This window comes from Ascochyta rabiei, chromosome 18 (assembly GCF_004011695.2).
Source record: "Ascochyta rabiei chromosome 18, complete sequence".
Classification (NCBI taxonomy): Eukaryota; Fungi; Ascomycota; class Dothideomycetes; order Pleosporales; family Didymellaceae; genus Ascochyta; species Ascochyta rabiei.
Window position 1 is genome coordinate 1374194 of NC_082422.1, and position 17255 is coordinate 1391448.

At 46.1% G+C, this 17255-nt stretch overlaps 3 protein-coding genes across 3 annotated transcripts, besides 19 other annotated features; 2 read left to right on the forward strand and 1 right to left on the reverse strand.

Moving 5' to 3' along the window:
- Positions 1-33: part of a mobile genetic element that runs on past the window's edge.
- Positions 31-521: a mobile genetic element.
- Positions 121-576: a dispersed repeat.
- Positions 577-605: 29 nt separating this feature from the next.
- Positions 606-744: a mobile genetic element.
- Positions 745-1026: 282 nt separating this feature from the next.
- Positions 1027-1610: a mobile genetic element.
- Positions 1611-1811: 201 nt separating this feature from the next.
- Positions 1812-3678: a mobile genetic element.
- Positions 2781-2947: a mobile genetic element.
- Positions 2784-2941: a mobile genetic element.
- Positions 3117-3274: a mobile genetic element.
- Positions 3679-4312: 634 nt separating the features above from the next.
- EKO05_0010248 (uncharacterized protein) lies at positions 4313-4972 on the forward strand (the record flags this gene model as incomplete). Its single annotated transcript, XM_038947050.1, has 1 exon — positions 4313-4972. The coding sequence occupies one exon, from the start codon at positions 4313-4315 to the stop codon at positions 4970-4972; it is 660 nt and encodes a 219-aa protein (XP_038794794.1).
- Positions 4973-5529: 557 nt separating this feature from the next.
- Positions 5530-5708: a mobile genetic element.
- Positions 5608-5734: a mobile genetic element.
- Positions 5735-6466: a mobile genetic element.
- Positions 6467-6479: 13 nt separating this feature from the next.
- Positions 6480-6612: a mobile genetic element.
- Positions 6613-6630: 18 nt separating this feature from the next.
- Positions 6631-6910: a mobile genetic element.
- Positions 6907-7124: a mobile genetic element.
- A 1-nt stretch (position 7125) lies between these two features.
- Positions 7126-8439: a mobile genetic element.
- Positions 8439-9462: a mobile genetic element.
- Positions 9463-10127: a mobile genetic element.
- Positions 10128-10129: 2 nt separating this feature from the next.
- Positions 10130-17255: part of a mobile genetic element that runs on past the window's edge.
- On the reverse strand, positions 11074-12168 carry EKO05_0010249 (uncharacterized protein; the record flags this gene model as incomplete). Its single annotated transcript, XM_038947051.1, has 1 exon — positions 11074-12168. One exon carries the CDS (start codon positions 12166-12168, stop codon positions 11074-11076), a length of 1095 nt encoding a protein of 364 aa, XP_038794795.1.
- Positions 14368-16716, forward strand: EKO05_0010250 (uncharacterized protein; the record flags this gene model as incomplete). Its single annotated transcript, XM_059637717.1, has 2 exons — positions 14368-14768; positions 14892-16716. 2 exons carry the CDS (start codon positions 14368-14370, stop codon positions 16714-16716), a joined length of 2226 nt encoding a protein of 741 aa, XP_059493700.1.

Consider the following 17255-nt stretch of genomic DNA (forward strand, 5'->3'; position numbering starts at 1 on the left):
ACGGTCTTTAACTAAAGTACGACTTCAACAGTTATCTACACAGTACTAATCAAACTTAGGTGTAGTATAGCTGCTGTAACTGTTAAGGATAAGTAGCTAACACGTACCTAATAAGCAGGTCTGTGTGTGCCTGTTAAAGTGCTTTACCTAGTTTAGGCCTAGCTTATCTGTTGTCTAGCTGTTATTACTAACAGCAACAGTCTAGTTAAGTAGGAGGTCTTAATACTGGCTATCCTAGTAGAGCTTCCCTGCTAGTATAAGGAAGGGTAGGATAGACTAACCTAACGCGTTAATACACTTAATTCTTTTCACCTACTTGTAATTGCCTAGCTAAACAACAGTAGCGCAACTAATTATCTTAGAGCTAGTGACTACCTTTAATATTTAAGCCACCCCTATTATAAACCTATTCTTATTAAAGTTGTAGATGTTCTTATTAGGTATCCTATATATAACGCGTGTCTCCTCTACTAGCCTAAACCACGCGCTAATCCTAACAAGATCTTTACAGCGTGCCCTCTAAGAGTAGAATTTCCTATTCTATTTTGTCTAAAGCTCTAGCTAGTGGTTAATAAAGCGGAACACCTAGCACTTGCTAATAGGTAGAGGAGGGGGATCTTAGCTATAGCTAGTAAGTAGTGCGTCTGCTATATGTTGTATATTAATAATCTAGAGTAGAAATCTGCAACAGTAAAGGTCTAAGATCTACTAAATAAGTGACTACCCTTCAATAGGGCTTAGCTTTTAGGTAATATTTGTTACCTTGTGTTTAGGGAGTTTATCTTAAAGGCGTGTCTAAAGAGTTAATTATAGGACATTATAAGCCCTTATAAGGGCACAGAGGGACTAAGATAGTCTATACTAAGGAAATATAATAGTAAAGTTTAATCTGCCTTCTTAAGAAGGCTGTATAGGTTGTTCGTGTAGTTTTATAGTTAATAGGATGAGACGCGTTAAGCGCGTTTTAGTAGGGTGGCCAAGATACCAATGTGGCCAGCTTACTAATAGAACACGTTACCCGTTATCCCAATCATAAAGCCTTTCTCATCCATATTGTATTTGTGGCGACTCTTAATAGAGTATTTCGAGATCTTCAGCTGCAGTAGATCAAAATAGAGCTTGTATTTATTGTAAGATTTGGCGTTGTGGCCTTAGCGATCCATCCTAGTTGAATAACGCGAGATGAGATGGATATAGTACTTGTTAATAAAACGCGTAACCTAGCTATTAGAGACTGGGTTTTAAGCTATTGGTAACGCAAAATTCTCTTTTATCTCTTGTGTAGGAGGTAAATAACAGCTTGTAAGCAATTCTATATACTTTACTAGCTCTATCTCCTGTTGTAGGTTAAGCTGTTGTTGATTGATGATCTTGGTCGCGTGTAATGTCGGATCGCCTTAGTGTCTCTAACCCAATGTTAATTAATTAATAATGTACTTGGCTGCAATCTGAATATACAATAATTCTTCTTCTAGTATTAAGGATTAAATCGCTGAAATCGCTGACTGAATTGGATCCATATTGGTTGTGTTGTGACGCGTCAAAGATTGGTGCATTTGGTGATGGCGGGGCGTCACGCGAATCCAGGCATCACGCGCACGGACACGGTAGCGTAATTTGTGACTACGCATAATGTGTCTAACTAGGCACTAAACCGCCTAATAGCGTACTAAGTGTGGAGTAAGCTACTTTAGTGCTATTCTAAGCATAATGCCATAGCTTAGGTTAATCTAAGTAAGCGCAACTAACACCTGCAGACATGCGCAAAACAGGGAAGCTTTGCACAATAATTAATCTATTGCTTTTTAGTATAACGTACTCCACGGGTGAGCGGATCAAACGGGTGAGCGGATCACTCTGCCAAGACTACACCAAATTTCTACCCTATTATAACTCGCATTAGCCCACTTTGGCCTTGTATACAGTAGTGCAGTACATAATATTATTTAGAAACATCTTCTACAGCCTTCTTACATGTACGCAAGTTATGTCTAACATTATAGCACTTTGTACAGCGTCTTTAGGTTACTTCCCCTCCTTTAGCACACACTTGCTTCTTTACCTTCTTACCATTACTACGCGCCCCAAACTTAGTTAGAGTAGTTAATTAAAGGCCTTCCTTAGCTGTTAGGACTCTTTCCTGCTGTAATTGCTTTCTTTTATGCGATTTACGTCGCGTAGCAGCCTTATTTGCTGCTTAAAGCCTAGTAATCTCCCTTTAAGCCAATACTAGCTTGTGCGCTACTATAGCTGCGCCTTTAGCAAGCTTTTTAAAGGCCTTAACTATTAAAGTTAGTGAGCTGCTTGCATGCCTTTAAATCCTCTCTTAAACCAGCGTTGATTGCGACCCTAATTGCAGGGTAGTGCTTGGGGTTTAGGACTGCTAGGGCTTATCTTCTACAGTAGGTAGCGGTGGGGTACGTAGGCGGACATCAAGACCTATTATAACCCGTTCTAGGTCAAGGGGGACTATTCCAGCGCCTCAGAAGCCTTCTTAGATATTGCTAGAAGTAAATGTCTCCTTATAGGCGTCTATAAAGCATAGTAGGAACTTAGTTTTAGTAATATAAGTAATATAGTTATGTATAAGATTCTTAGCTTAGCGCCTATATACCTTCTTTAGAGGGGCAAAATAACCTATATCTAGTGGTTATAAGAGGTGAGATAAGTGTAGAGGCATATACAGTGTAACAATCTTTACTTCCTTATAGTATTGTTAGAAGTTAAGGGAGTTGTGGCTCTCGTGGCTGTTAATAAGGAGCAGCTGGTGCACTCCTTAGGTGCGCGTCTTTGTATAGACATTAAAGTGCTTCAACCAGTCTAGACTAAGCTTGTTAGTAGTCCATCCGTTCTTAGAGACTCTAATAACCCAGTTATGGGGCAGATTGTCCTCTTTGTACCAGGCAGAGAGGTGGTTACAGCCTTTAAAGATAATGAAGGGTAGAATACCCTACCCTGTGCCATTAATGCCCTATATGACCGTTGTCTACTCTTAATTGCCCTACTGCACTGCCTTTAGCTGTCCTTAACGCTCTAAGCCTATAACAACTGCTCCTGTTAATATCTGGCCTATTATAAAGCCTGTCTTATTAAAGTTGTATGTGTTATTGTCCTAGATACTATACTTAGCTTTAACATTCGCTATAAGCCTAAACCAGCCCCTAATAATCTCTAGATCCTTACAGAGGGCTCTCTTGTAGTTGTACTTGCGATTAAACCTTACTTTAAGGTTAGGGCGGCGCTTAACAAACGTGTTAGGCCAGTTTATGCCAACATGGCCTATATTGCGCTCAGCACGCAAAGAATTAGCTATATTAGCTACAGCAGCCAGCTAAGGGGCAAATCCTTGTGCATCTAGCTTAAGGATGTACTTAGCAATTACGTCCTCCTTAGTCTGGTCTATAATCTGTTAAACTAGCGTATAATTAGCTTGTGCAGGTTGTTCTGTGTATTAAGCGTGTAGTGTGCTGTAAGGCGCGTTATATATAGCTGCAGCGCGTTACAGAGTAAGCGTTACGTCTTGTTTAATTGCCTGGAGCGCAAGCTGTATCGCAGCTTCTCTTAAGGGCGTAGGTTGATGTTGTTGTTGAGGCATTGCGTGGTAAGGTGGAGGTTTGGTGTGGTCTTGGCAGAGTGATCCGCTCACCCGTTTGATCCGCTCACCTGTAGAGTACGTTAAGCACAACTATATACGTTATAATTATCCATAAGTACAGTATTAAAAGCAATTAAAGAGAAAAGTAGTTAGTTGCGTACAGTCTCTAAAAACCCCTATTGTAACTTAGCGGGCGCAATCACTATACTATAAGTTCTCTACACAGAAGTACTGTACACGGGAACCTTAAGACAGTAGCTTCTAATTCTATCTTTAAGTAATTTCTGCTAATAGTGCGTGCATCTCTGGGACTTGCTGCTGTTAAGGCCCTTTGTCACATCAAAGCCTACCTAACAGCTACGCTACACTTTAGCTCCGGTCTTATTAAGATACTCTGTGCAGAACTTAGCATGTATTTTTCAAGCACGTATTTAACTAACGAGCGCAGAAATCGGTCCTTATAGTGCTACACGAGCACGTCCCGCTGTAAATGCTAAAAATACACTTTTAAACTTGTGCAAGCAGCTAAAGCCCCTGCAAACATTATTCTACCTATAAGGAGAGGACACTCAAATCCGTAGCTATCCGGGCATTTTAGCAAGTATAAAGTACGGAAGACCTCGCTGGAATTGCTTGATATCGCTTTCATTATTAGCCACTTCCACTATCAGTTACTTCAACCACCACCACATAACCAAAGCCCCCTCTTAATTCAATATGCTCTTCGCCAATACTAAAACCTGGATTTCAGTCCTTCTTGCTTGCAGCTCAATCCCTGCTGCACTATCCGCTCCAACCTCCAGCCCTGTCAATGGAGTTGCAATTCGAGATGTTATTTCCCCGCCAGCTCTTGTCGCAGAAGACATCTCTATTCTTGAGAAGGACGGCGAATCTCGTGTGATCACTGAGCGCAACGCAGCCTCCGACATTCACCTAGCTAAGCGCTACCTGATCGGCTCTCCATACCAGAAGCGAACCATCCAAGTCGCATTGAAGCAGGCTGTTCACGGAATCACTGCAGGTACCGTTTGGGCATGGGAGATCAGCTACCGCTACTTATCCCCCACTGGAGGCAGGGAGGGTCACGTTAGTGGAAACCTAGTCAACGGCCCCGGCGCGTTTTCTTTTACCTCATTTAAAATCGATCAGGCCTTCGTCACCAGCGTCGACGGTATCGTGTCAGCAGTTTTTGATGCGGTTATCAAAACGACAAACGAGAAGATTCAGTTCGCCTTGACTTGGGCTGAGGATTTCACTACCACTGGTTCTACGCTGGAGAACCATGGTCAATCCAGCTCGTTTACCTACTTCACTCCCGGCGGTCGCCAAGAACGTTTAGGCCAGGAATTCTTCAAGTTCGCCATACACGAGTCCTAGACATTTGAAGAAATGCTAGAGTATACACCATGATGGAATCAAAGCAGTCCCGGAACCCCCACATTCATCTTGCAGCGGTCAACAAGATGCGCAATTACTTTCGTTTATTTGCAATTAACCTCTTTTTATACTTAGAAAAGCGGATAGATACTTATGATTTTTTTGTTCATGTCTTAATAGAGCCATAGACAGGCTAAGCAGAAAAATCAAATTTATCACACTGCCTAGTACACTACCGCACTGTGATCCAAATACTAGGTCTTAACCTCCCTCTATGGGGTTAGAACATTCTACCGCGCAGAACCACGAACATCGTTCAAGCACTATCGACTCAATCTTACTATCTAATAAAGACTGAGCTGGCCTAAAACTATACTCTAGAAGTCTATCTACTGTATACAGTACTAGGCCAAAAGTTTCACTCGCCAAGGGCAGATCGGCCGCAACACCACACTTTTGCAAATGCTCTTCTTGGTAATAACTCCACCAAAATTGCATAGTTTTAGATGTTTGAAGCGCAGGACTTCATTGTAGATAGCTAATACTTCGTTTGCTAACCACTAGCTATAATACAAGCTTTAATGCGGCGTGGCATGGACATGATGAGGGCGCGGATCAAGCTGCCGGGGATAGCCCACCAGCACTTTTTCAGCGCGTTGCAGAACCCATCCCACTCCTCTTCTGCCCTTGTGATGTTGTTGTACTGCGGGTACTGAGTGAATACAAGCTTCTTGAGGTGCTACCAGAGGTGCTTGATTGGGTTACTGTGTCCGTGCGCGCGATGCGCGGATTCGCGCGATGCGCGCAACCACCGAAACACCACCATCCTGACAATTAAATAACTCAACACCGCGATGCCGATAGACGAAGCCCTTACAGAGGTATTATCTTTAGAGCCTTGCAAATAATTCCTATAGACTAAAATAGCAGAAAAACAAAGTATTGTACGCTTAACTTTAACGCGTAGATACTACGCTAAAACGCGCTCACACAAAGAGCAAAAAGCAGCGTAACACAAATTTAGTTAATAATAAGAGTAGGAGCTTGTTAAGCATATAGATAAGCTAACAGCACGTTAGCTACTACCTACAAGAGAGATAATACAATATTTCGCGTTGTTAGTAGCTTAAAATCTAGTCTCTGATAGCTGGGTTACTTGCTTTATTAACACCTACTACAATAATCTCCTACCTTAATAGAATAATGCTATAGACGCTAATCGCTACGCAGCTAATTCCTATAATAAATACAAGCTCTACTTTAATCTGCTGCAGCATAAAATTAAAAATACTCTATTAAGAGCTGCTACACATAAAATATGGATAAAAAGGGCTTTATGATTAGAGTGGTAGGCAGATGAAAACAAATATTCAGCAGAAGGAGATGGATGAAGGGAGAGGTCAGGGCACTACTCCAAGATGGTGATAGGGAGTGGATTATACTCCTAGCATGCTCATGTGCTAATAGATCTGCGTTGCCGCCTAGCCTCATCTATTAATTGGTTTAATTAACGTCCTGTGTAAGTCTAAGACTATATAAGACGAGAGTAGTTAGGCTGCTCTAGTAATTTAAGAGGTAGGTCTGTAAAAAGGGACAGTAAATGTGGGTTTGCAGACATATAGTGAGAGGCTAGGCTCTAGTAGTAGAATAAAGGAGATGTAAGAGACTAAGCTCTAGTAAGAAAACAAAGAGACTTAGGTGTTTGTTGTTTTTTATAAGTACCACTTGCGTGTACCTACTTTAGTTTCTAAGATAAAAGTTAGAGTAGCTATTACTCCTTAGTTTGTGTGTAGAAGAAGAGGCATTATTAGTCTCTGCTCTTATAGGCTGTTCTGTATTATTTTTCTTTCTTTTTTATACTCTTTATAACTTAGTAGTAGGTGTTATAGTGTTTGTGTGTAGCTACAGCTACATTTAGAGTTCTCTATTTTTTGTATGCTTTTGTTAGATAATATGCTTAATATGCAAAGATGATAATAAAGGTGATTAATTAATAATTATCTATTTTAGTGGCTAATTCTATGTGTGTGTGCCGCTAGCCCCTAAGTTAGCTAAGGTTAACCCTAGCTTGGTTCGGCAAGGTCGGTTATCTAACACACCCCCTCAGCTTTAAGGCTCTATAAAAGCTGGGCACATTTAGCTCTTATTGTACAGTCGCGCGTTAAAAGTTAATTCCGCGCTAGCGTCCCTCCGACGCGTTAACCTAGCCACCTATACTTTTTAACCACCTATAACTTCACTACTACTACTCTGTTTCCCTTACCATCTTAACTATTAGATGCAGAAACGCTGTTGCTTAAATTCTGTAGAGCAGGATTAGTCAATTAGGTGGCTACATGCAGGTGCAGGTACCTATAAAGTTACTAGTCACTTTAGCTGTTATAAGCATACTATCTAATATCTTTATAAGTATTTTAACACTACAGGAACTACACGCAATAGACCTTGCTTAGGTAGACCTAAGATACTATCTAATACGCAGAAGAAGCTCCTACACCACGCAACACAAAAGAATCCCTAGATTACCTACTCTAAGCTTGCTAAAGTCGCCCAGATTATCCTACCTAACAACACTACTACCTACAACCTAAGTAAGTTAACTATCTATTACGCACTTAAGTAATACTATATAACCTGTTAGAGGAGTAAAAAGAGGCCTAAACTTACTTCTAGACATGCTCTCTAGCGTCTTTAGTTTACTTAAAAGTATTAGACGTTTAATTAGCGTAAGTATACAGTTACGTTTTGTAATAGATGCTCTGTTTAGAAGGGCTCTAGCTATAAACAGCAGTAGGTGTTTTGCTATAATAATAAGAGATAGAAGCTAAGGATAATTACTAGGATCTCTACTAGTTATCTACCTGCTTAGATAGTGTAGGGAGCTATATAGCTGAATGCACAGGGTAGACTACAGCAGAGTCCACTTATTATTATAGAGAGGGATCCTAATGCTCTACATAGTGGCTATAGCAGCTAAAGTTATATTAAAACACTTAAGTAAGGTCTCTTACCTTACTATTATAAGTCTTAGTTTTTTATATAGAATAATGTGTGTATATACACCTCCTACGCTATACAGAGGTTTATAGCAGATTATAACATTATAACTCTCCTATAGCTAGCTTACTTACCTAATCTTAATCTAATTAAACACCTCTAGTGGCGCCTTAAACAGATAATGTATAAGCTCTACCTACAGTTTAACAACTACAGCAAGGTAGAAGAGCATTAGGATAAGTTTTATAAGGCGTTAAAGGAGTACTAGCGTTGTATCCTAAACTTAATTATTAAGAAACTTATTAGTAGTATGCTAGCACGCCTAAGTGCCTGTAGGAAGGTAAAAGGCTAGCAAATAAGATACTAGTATAGAACAGTACAACCTCAAAATTTAGAGCGTTTTAAATATGTGTAGCTATCTTAATTGCCTTACAAAGTAGGGTGGTCAGCGTAGTAATGGTGCGGGGATTTAATTTGATTTGATTTATAAGTTTAACGTCCTGTGTAAGTCTAAGACTATATAAGACGAGAGCAGTTAAGCTACTCTAGTAATTTAAGGAGCGTTATTGTAAAAGGAGATAGTAAATATGGGTTCAGAGTCCTGTAGTGAGAGCCTATGCTCTAGGGGGTTAACAGCATTTTTTTAGGTGTCTGTTGTTTGTTATAGGTACCACTTGCGGGTACCTATTCTAGTGTCTGAAATAAAAGCTAGAGTAGCTAGAATTCCCTAGGTTGTGTGTAGTAGTAGTTGTATTAAGAGTTATTGTCCTTATAGGCTGTCCTGCATTACTTTTCTTACTTATTTGTATTCTTTACAGCTAAGTAGGAGGTATTAAGTTGTTTGTGTGTAGCCGCAGATACATCTATTGCTATCTACCTTCTATATGTTGTAGAGGTATGCTTTGATATATCTATGTCCTAGTTTTAGTTAGTAGTAGGCACTTACTACCTCTTGTTTAGTATTTTTAGGTAGTTTTATCTTATTTGTTAGTCCTAGCTAGTATTTTGCTGCGTAGGTGTCTGCTTTCCTTAGGATTGCCTTAGCTTTGTAGGTAACTAGTTTGTAAACCCATTTGTCTGTTGTAATAGCCTTTACTTGAATTCCAGTTATGGCAATGCTTGTGGCGTTAGAGGTAGGCCTCTTTTTTGTTGCCTCTTTTGCTAGGAGGTCTGCTTTCTTGTTTCCTGCAATGTCGTAGTGGCTAGGGGTCCATTTGAGGCTTATTGTGGCTCCTTTATGTTTAATAGTTTTAGCTGCCTTTATGCAGCGTATTTACTAAGCCTGTCTAGGCTTATTTAAAGGAGTTTTTAGTCTTATAATAGCTGCCTAGTTATCTGCAAAGACTTAGATGTCCTGTCCTGTAGTAGCTATAGTAGCTGCAATTTTAAAGCCTCTTATTATTTCTTCTAGTTCTCTGTTGTATATAATTTAGCCTTTACTAATATTGTAGTTTATAGTGTAGATTTCCTTAGGCTCTTAGTTGTAGTCTAGGTGTCAGATTAGATAGTAATAGTAATGAGTTGATGATGATGTATTAATGTTCTGTTCTTGTTCTATGTAAGCTGATTTTTGTCTTATCTAGGTTCTGGTAGGGGCCCCTGCACGGTTTCTTAGCAGGTATGTCGCCTAACCTATTTCTCTAATACCTTTTATTTAATACACCCTCTTAGTTTAGACTCCTATTACAGGCTACGCAAACTAGTTAATTAACTCTTTAACATAAGGTCCTTTAGTTGCTCTTGCATCTTCTTAAGCGGGATATCCCTTAATGTACCCTTCTAGCCCTTAATAAGTCCTAACTAATTAAAAAAGCTGGCCTATTTACTAATTAGTAACAACTTTATAAATCTATCTACAATTATATTATTTAATAGGATATATTCTACTTTAATTAATTTACAGTTAACTTCTTATTATAACTAGTAGTTATGTATATTAACAAAATAAAGTTTAGGTTATGTCTTAGTAATATCTATAGTAACTAGACGTATTATCTGTATATTATTATATTTAATTATTCTTGTTAGATTACTTAGGGTTACCTAAAGCTCTTTTATTAGTTAAGAGGTAAATATTGCTTCCTTAGCTACTTAGGACAGTGCTAGGAGCTTAGCCTTAGTAGTTAACGTTGTAACAGTATCTTGTTTATTTACTCTCCCAGTGATTATACGAACAAAGACAGTGTATTTGTTCGCTTTGCCTATGTAAATTTTAGCGTGAGCACAGACACTCGACTGTATTTGTTCGCTTTTTCAGCGTGAATTTGTTCGCTGTTCCTGAAGTCAAATATTGCTGCAACGATTGCGGAACGTGTACAAAGTGCGTCCTAATTATATGTTGAATTTCTAGAAGAATTAAGCATACGGTACGTGAGTGGAATATAGTAGATGTTTTAATATTAATGTTTGCAATGTTGTAGGGCAGTATTGATAAGGTATGTAGCACAATGTTCAGAGTTGAGCGCAGGTAACATCTACTCTACAGGATGGAACAATTCAAGCAAAGTTAGCTGACGCAACCGCGGAGCTGGCGTAGGACTCTTCGGCGAAGCATGACTTTGCTCTCTGGTGCTGTCGTCAACGCTGTTGTCAGTTTCGTTGTCTTTGCTGTCTTGAATCTCTTCCACCTCGTAGATGGTTGCTGGCGCCTCCGCCTCAATGCTCAGCGTTTTCTTCTCGTTGATGGGCCCGCCAGCAATTCCCTCTGGCCCTAACCAGTTCTTAAGTGCCTTGCTAGCTACACAAATGTCTGGACACTCCTTCTTAAGTAGCTTAATCCAGACATGTAGCTGGCCTACACGGAGGGTGCGTTCTATCTAGCAATTCGCAATCTCGTCGTGTGGTATCAGGGTCAGAATGCCCCAGCCTAGCTCCTGACTAATAGAGTACCAGCGCATGGCTTAGCCTAACCGTCGTCTAAACACCTGCTTGTCCTTCTTAGTAGCGTTGGGACTAACTAACTCTACTAGCGCTGCAACTGCCTCTGTGCGGATCTGTCCCTTTCTGTATCGATTTCGCGTCCTGTTGTTGCTAGATACAAAGTCGTTATGCTGGATCTGCGCTATCTTGTTAGAGTATGCTTGACCTAGGAGAGCTGACGCCCATTAAGACTCGATATAGACAGCTGCTAGCTCTGCTTCGTAACGTGTGCACATGTTCCAGGCAAAGCAGAAATCCCTGTCAGCATTGTTGCGCACACTCAGCAGCTGCAAGCGCTTAGCTCCCGCACCGGTCCTGCTCTGGCTGCCAGCGAGCTCGCCGCCACCTCTGAAGGGTGAGCCACGTTCTCGCCAAGCCTGCAGGAACTGGGCAGCGTGGTACCGAGAGGACTGGTTTCCAAGCACGCGCGCTTTCTCTAGAAGGGTGCAGGCCGTAAGGTAGGGAGTTTGGGTGGAGCTGTAGAAGTCCGTGTCATCAGAGACCGGCTGCTTGATGATCCAGGCGACGACGGACTCGTCCTTTTGCACAATAGAGGTGTAGGCAGCCTGCTCTGGAAGAGGAGCCTTGTCGCCAGGTGCTACCAGACCAAGGGCAAGCCGCTTCTTCGCACGCGAAGTGGCGAGTGTCCTGCTGCGTTTTTGCTCCGCACGGCGGTTGTTGTTAGAGATGGTAGTGATGTGCAGAGGGGAGTCTTTCAGCTGCTCATCTGGTTCGCTAGGCTGTGACAGCTGAGGGCTGGCTGGATGTGTCTCATCGGTGGTTGTTTGAGCGCGCTTTGGTGTAGGGGCCGGCGCAGATAGGTGTGGCCGCTTCTTTTGTTGCAGGGGTGGAGCGGAGGCCTGTTGTGAAGGGGAAGCAAAGGGCTTCTGCGCAGACGGCGGCTCTTCCATCCCGTCCTCCGCAAGCGACTCGGCCGCGCAGACCAGACGATCCCAGATATTGTCAGGCAGGACGTTGTCGGCGAGCGTCTCGCGCAGAAGCCAGATCGCTGACAAGACGGAGTGGGCAATGAAGACGGGCTTGCAGACGCTGGCATCGTCACAGGTGGGGATCAGCCATCCTGCGCTGTGCGGACGAGCACCTGGATCACGCTGCGAGCGTGAGATGGTCGCTCGGCAGAAGAAGAGCTTCTTGTAGTCCTCATTCGGCGGCTCGTACGCGTAGTTGCGAACGAAGTCAGCTTCGCTGGCCAGAGGAAAGCTCCGACAACCGCCATCAAACCGCTCTGCGGCGCTGTCTAATGCTGCCAACCAGTGCATTATCGACTTGTGTACTGCGAATGAGGTTACGAGCGGAAGTTCGGACAAAGGTTGTGCGGAAAGGGGGTTGGGTGTTGTTGAGGTTCTGACGCGGTCACACCGCGGCACCGAAAGTCAGGCCGCGCACGGATGTACCACGACGCCTTCACCAACCAGCGTTAGCAGAGCTGGGAGCGCAATCAAACCAAAAGCAAGATCAATACACAGTCTGTCAATCAATATACTGGGGGATAGCAAACACTAGGCCAACAGACGTGTTGCATAGCGCCTACTTGTGTCCCTTCTGCTCCTTACACCATAGAACTATTTGCGCAGCTGTTTGAACACCGGCCTGAACTTCGAGTCGTAGTTTGTAAACCATGTGCCACCGCTATTCCACCAGCGCAGATCGTTACGCACCTCAAAGAGCGCCATCCCAAGGTCACAGTCGCTACGCGCAAGAGCCTGGCGGCAGCTGTACGCGCGCTACCAAACCTTGCGTGGAGTCCAGGAGACGTGCGTGTACCAAGGCCGGCTAAGGAGCCCGTCTTTGGTCTGAAAAGCCGAGAAGACGGGCTGGTATGCTTGTTGGAGCGTTGTTGGTATACCTGCATCTCGCTGCAGGGCATGCAGAAACATTGCAAGGATGAGCATGGCTGGGTGAACGAACAAAAGCGAGGGGGAGATATAAGGCAAAAGAGCAAGCACTCGCGCAACCGAGTATGGCGAGACAGCCAATCCTGCCAGCGCTTGTTCAGAGCTGTTGGCTGGCCGGCGTATGTTGCAGTCGAGACGAGCGTTGGAGCTGCGACTCTAGCAGACATCTCCCAGAGAGTGAAGGCAGATCGCCAGCATCAGCAAGAAGAGCGTAAGGCAGCAGCAGCGCAGGATAAGATTAAAGAGGGCATCCGTTCGCAGGCTGATCCGTGGCTAGAGCTCACAGAATGGGTCCCGCACCTACAAGGTATCCCAAGGGCGGCACTTCTGCGCGCTAAACAGCTAGCTGGTGGGGAGGTAGACGCGCGTGGGAAGGAAGAAGTGGCGTTTGACGACACGGGCTTACGCGATGTTTGCAAAGCTATAGAGCAGCTGATACAAAAAGCGTTTAATAGCAGCCGAGCTGAGGTTGTCAGCAGACTCGCACTGGAGATTATCGAGCGACGTGAGGCGGGCGCAGAATCGAACGAGCGGCCCTTCTACGCTAGGCATCGAGTCGGTACGATCAAGAAGTACAGCCAGAAGCTGGTGAGCATCCTCTGCTACCTGTGGCGCACATATGACTAGGTCGAGCAGCCGCCATACAAACTTACCAGCACGCAAGACGCCCTCTTGGTGTCACTCCAGCAAATAGCCCGCTCAGACGACGCTGCGAAGAAAGAGAAACTGGAAGAGCAATGCCTGCGCTTTTGGATCGCCTTGCTCAACCACAGCCTGACTGGCGACGAGCACGAGAGCGCACTGCTGAGCGGAGTGGCTGTCCTCAGCCTCAAGCCTGATCACCATGGCGGTGGGTGGGTTCCGGCGCACGAGTTCTCGCCAACGCTGTCTGCTTTGATCACTACCTCGAAAGCGCTCGTAGTGCATCATGCCCGCTGCCAGCGAGATAAAGCGCTTCAGAAAGACCCTTGTACAGCACCTACTGCGTATGAGCTAGTTAAAGACATGTCTGAACAGTTTATGACGCTGTCCGACTTCAAAGGCACACCTAGTCCTATGAATCGAATGCTCCGCTTGCGTACGCTAGCTAGAACACAGGCAAAGCGACGTAATACTCCCGGTATCGTGTCGTGGGATGGAGATCGGCTTCTCATTGACAAGCAGAGCTTTTCGCTAGCCGATCTCCGGTTGATGGTGAAGGGACTCTGCAAGACGGTGCGGTTGCAGCTATTCAAGGACGTCCTACTCTTGGATCTAGACGAAAGGGGTTGCGTGCGACCCGGGACCACCCCGCTTCCAGAGGTGTCCGTGGACAAACTCGTCGATCAGCCAGCCGAGCTGGCTACGGGCTGGAGCTTTCTGAAGCACCCCGACAACCAGCTAGATAGATAGCAAGACTGGCTTCTAGACCGGGTGTTGGACGAGGCTCCGCTAAGGGAGAGATTCATTCGTAGGATAGATAGCACACAACGGCCGGAACGGACGCTATGGCGCAATGACGCTGTAGCTAGGTACATGAAAGGAGTGCGTCAGTTTAAAGAAGGCCTCTTCACGCTTGTTCACATGTCTGGCGGCGGGCCTGGTCGCGGGACAGAGATTACCTCGATACAGTGCGAGAACAGTGCAGACGGGGTGGGGTATCAGGGGGTGTTTGTAGAGGGTGGCCTGGTATCCTTCACCACTACGTACCACAAGGGGTATAGCTTCAGCAAGCATGTCAAGACGATCCACCGCTATGTTCCCTGGGAGGTGGGTGAGCTGGTGGTGTACTTCCTTGGGCTCGGTCGACCGTTCATAGATGATCTCCAGATGCTGCACAATGGCGTTGCCCGCCCTACCGCTTTCATCTGGGAGCCAGAGCCGGAGGAGCAGTGGGGCGACGAGAGCGATAGCGAAGAGAGCAACGACGGAGACAAGTACGGCGAAGCCGACCGTGAGAAGGCACGATCCGCTAACCCAGACGGGTACTAGGGCACCGATCGCATACGCCGTGTCCTGCGCAAGCAGACCTTTCAGTACATAAACACCGCTCTCGGCACCCGCGCCTGGCGGCATGCCTACCCAGCCATCCACTGAGAGCTGGCAAGAGATGGACAAGCACGCGACTGGTTGGAAGTGCTCTACTGGAACAAAGCGCCGGCAAAGAGCAACGCGCAAGCGTTGCAGTCCGGCCACAGCCTTAAAACAGAGGAGGGCAACTACGGCCGCTCCATGATGGAGTCTCCCTTTCAGACCATGGCCGAGCGGGAGGAGTTCCGGCGGGTGAGCATGGACTGGCATCGCGTGCTGGAGTTTGCATCCGCCTGGGAGGACGGCCGCATGCACCCCGGTGTTCGCGCGGAGATGGTAGCGCAGCAAGAGAAGCAGGCGCTCCAGCGCTGGTCGTCGCTCGCGATGGTGGACCTCAAGGCAGAGTTCAGGCGACTCGCTGGACGGCCGGACGCCGAGTATCGTGGCAAGCAAGAAGAAAGCCTCGAGGCTGTGATGCAGCGACGGCTGCGCGTGCTAGTTGTTATGGCTACCGGCACTGGCAAGAGTATGCTGTTCATGCTGCCCGCGTCCGTCTCGCCAGGCGGCGTCTCCGTGGTCGTGGCTCCGTTGAATGCCTTGCGAGACGATCTGCAAGATCGCTGCGACCAGCTCGGCATCCCCTGCGCGAAGTGGGATGGAAGAAGACCGCCGTACTGGGCTCGTATTGTGCTGGTGACGCCTGAGAGCGCAGTCACGAAGGCGTTCGGCAGGTTCATTGACGAAAAGCGCATGCTCCATCAGCTAGATCGTATCGTGATAGACGAGTGCCACGTGCTGCTGGAGTCGACACAGGACTGGCGGCCAGACCTCCTCAAGATGGTGGAGATGACGGAGAAGGGCACACAGGTTGTCTACCTGACTGCAACCTTGCCGCCCACGCTGCAGCCCGCCTTCTTGCACACCGCAGGGCTCGATGCCCAGACCGTAACCATATGCCGCGATGAACGCACCACGCGAACGAACATTGCGTACCAGGTGCTAGAGTACACACGTGGCACGCTAGAAAAAGTACTTATTAAGCTCGTGGCTGCGAAGAGGAGTAGGTACGGACCCAAGGCGCAGATCATCGTCTATTGTCCAACTGTGGACGAGACGAAACAGCTTGCGAAGCTTCTGCAGTGCTCTGCATACTACCGTCAGATGGGCTCAGACGAGGAAAAGGCACGCATGGTGCGAAGCTTCACCCTAGGCATAGAGAAGCTTTGTACAGCCACGAACATGCTAGGTCTTAGGCTCGACGCTGCAGGCGTCCAGGTGGTGATCCACGTTGCCATGTGTCCCCTGCTGCTCCAATATGTGCAAGAGAGCGGCCGGGCGGGACGAACAGGGCTCAACAGCAAGTCTATTATTATGAGAGCGTGCTATATAACGAAAGAGGGGAGGGTAGAGAAGGCGCTCGGCTACAAGCTGGAGCGACCTGCAAAGGAGTTCATGACAGTCGAATCCTGTCGGCGAATCGCGATAGACAAGCACATGGACGGCAGACAGAACAGGCAGCAATGCGAGATAGGAGAGTCGAAGTGTGATCTATGCGAGCGACACCCCGGTAGTACCAAGCGACAAGCCGTCAAAGAAGAGCAGGAAGAGCCAGAGGAGACGCAGGCCGACACCGCGGCGGTGGCAGCAGAGGAGCAGCGCAGATGTATAGAGCGAGCTATGGTCGTTAAAGAGCAGAGGGTTAAGATCCAGCAACAGCGAAGGACGGAACAAAAAGTATATGACCTGGAGCGGCTAGAGCAGCACTTCCAGCGCTGGAGCAATGCGTGCGCCATCTGCATGGCCACTCAGGCTGACCCGGCGCGCCACGACTGGAAGGACTGTTCAAAGGCCAGCAGAGCGCAGATGACATTAATGGAGTCTAAGGTGAAATCTATGCACTAAGTGAAGTGGAAGAAGTATGCGCGGTGTTTTTACTGCTGGGCGCCCCAAGCCATCTGCAACAAGTAGGAGGAAACAAGCATACAGGGTGCGTTTAAGACACAAGGGATGCATGTGCCTTGCCAGTACGATGGAGTGCTCCAGAGAGCAGTAGCTGCGCTGCTTGCCTGCCAGCCACTGATGTGCACGCCATGGCTGGAGCAGCAGATGTAAGACGCCGCGATTGTGCACGGTAGCGATGAGCTCCGGCTTTACAAGTGGCTCGGATTGAAGATCAAGATGGGCCAGAGAGACGCGAGCCAGATGTGTCGTTTCCTATATGCTTGGGAGGAGGGGCATGTGCAGTCGTATTTAGCAGACTAGAAAGAATGTGTTTGATATAACCGTAACCTGAAACCTTAGGTCAGGAGAAGTCAGGAGAAACGTGCTGTAGGCTGACTTGCGACTGCACGGTGATCACAAGTCAGAAAGTGCAAAACAGCCAAATAGCAACACAGACACTTCAGAGACGTAGAAAGAAACACCCAGAGAAGGGCCACCAA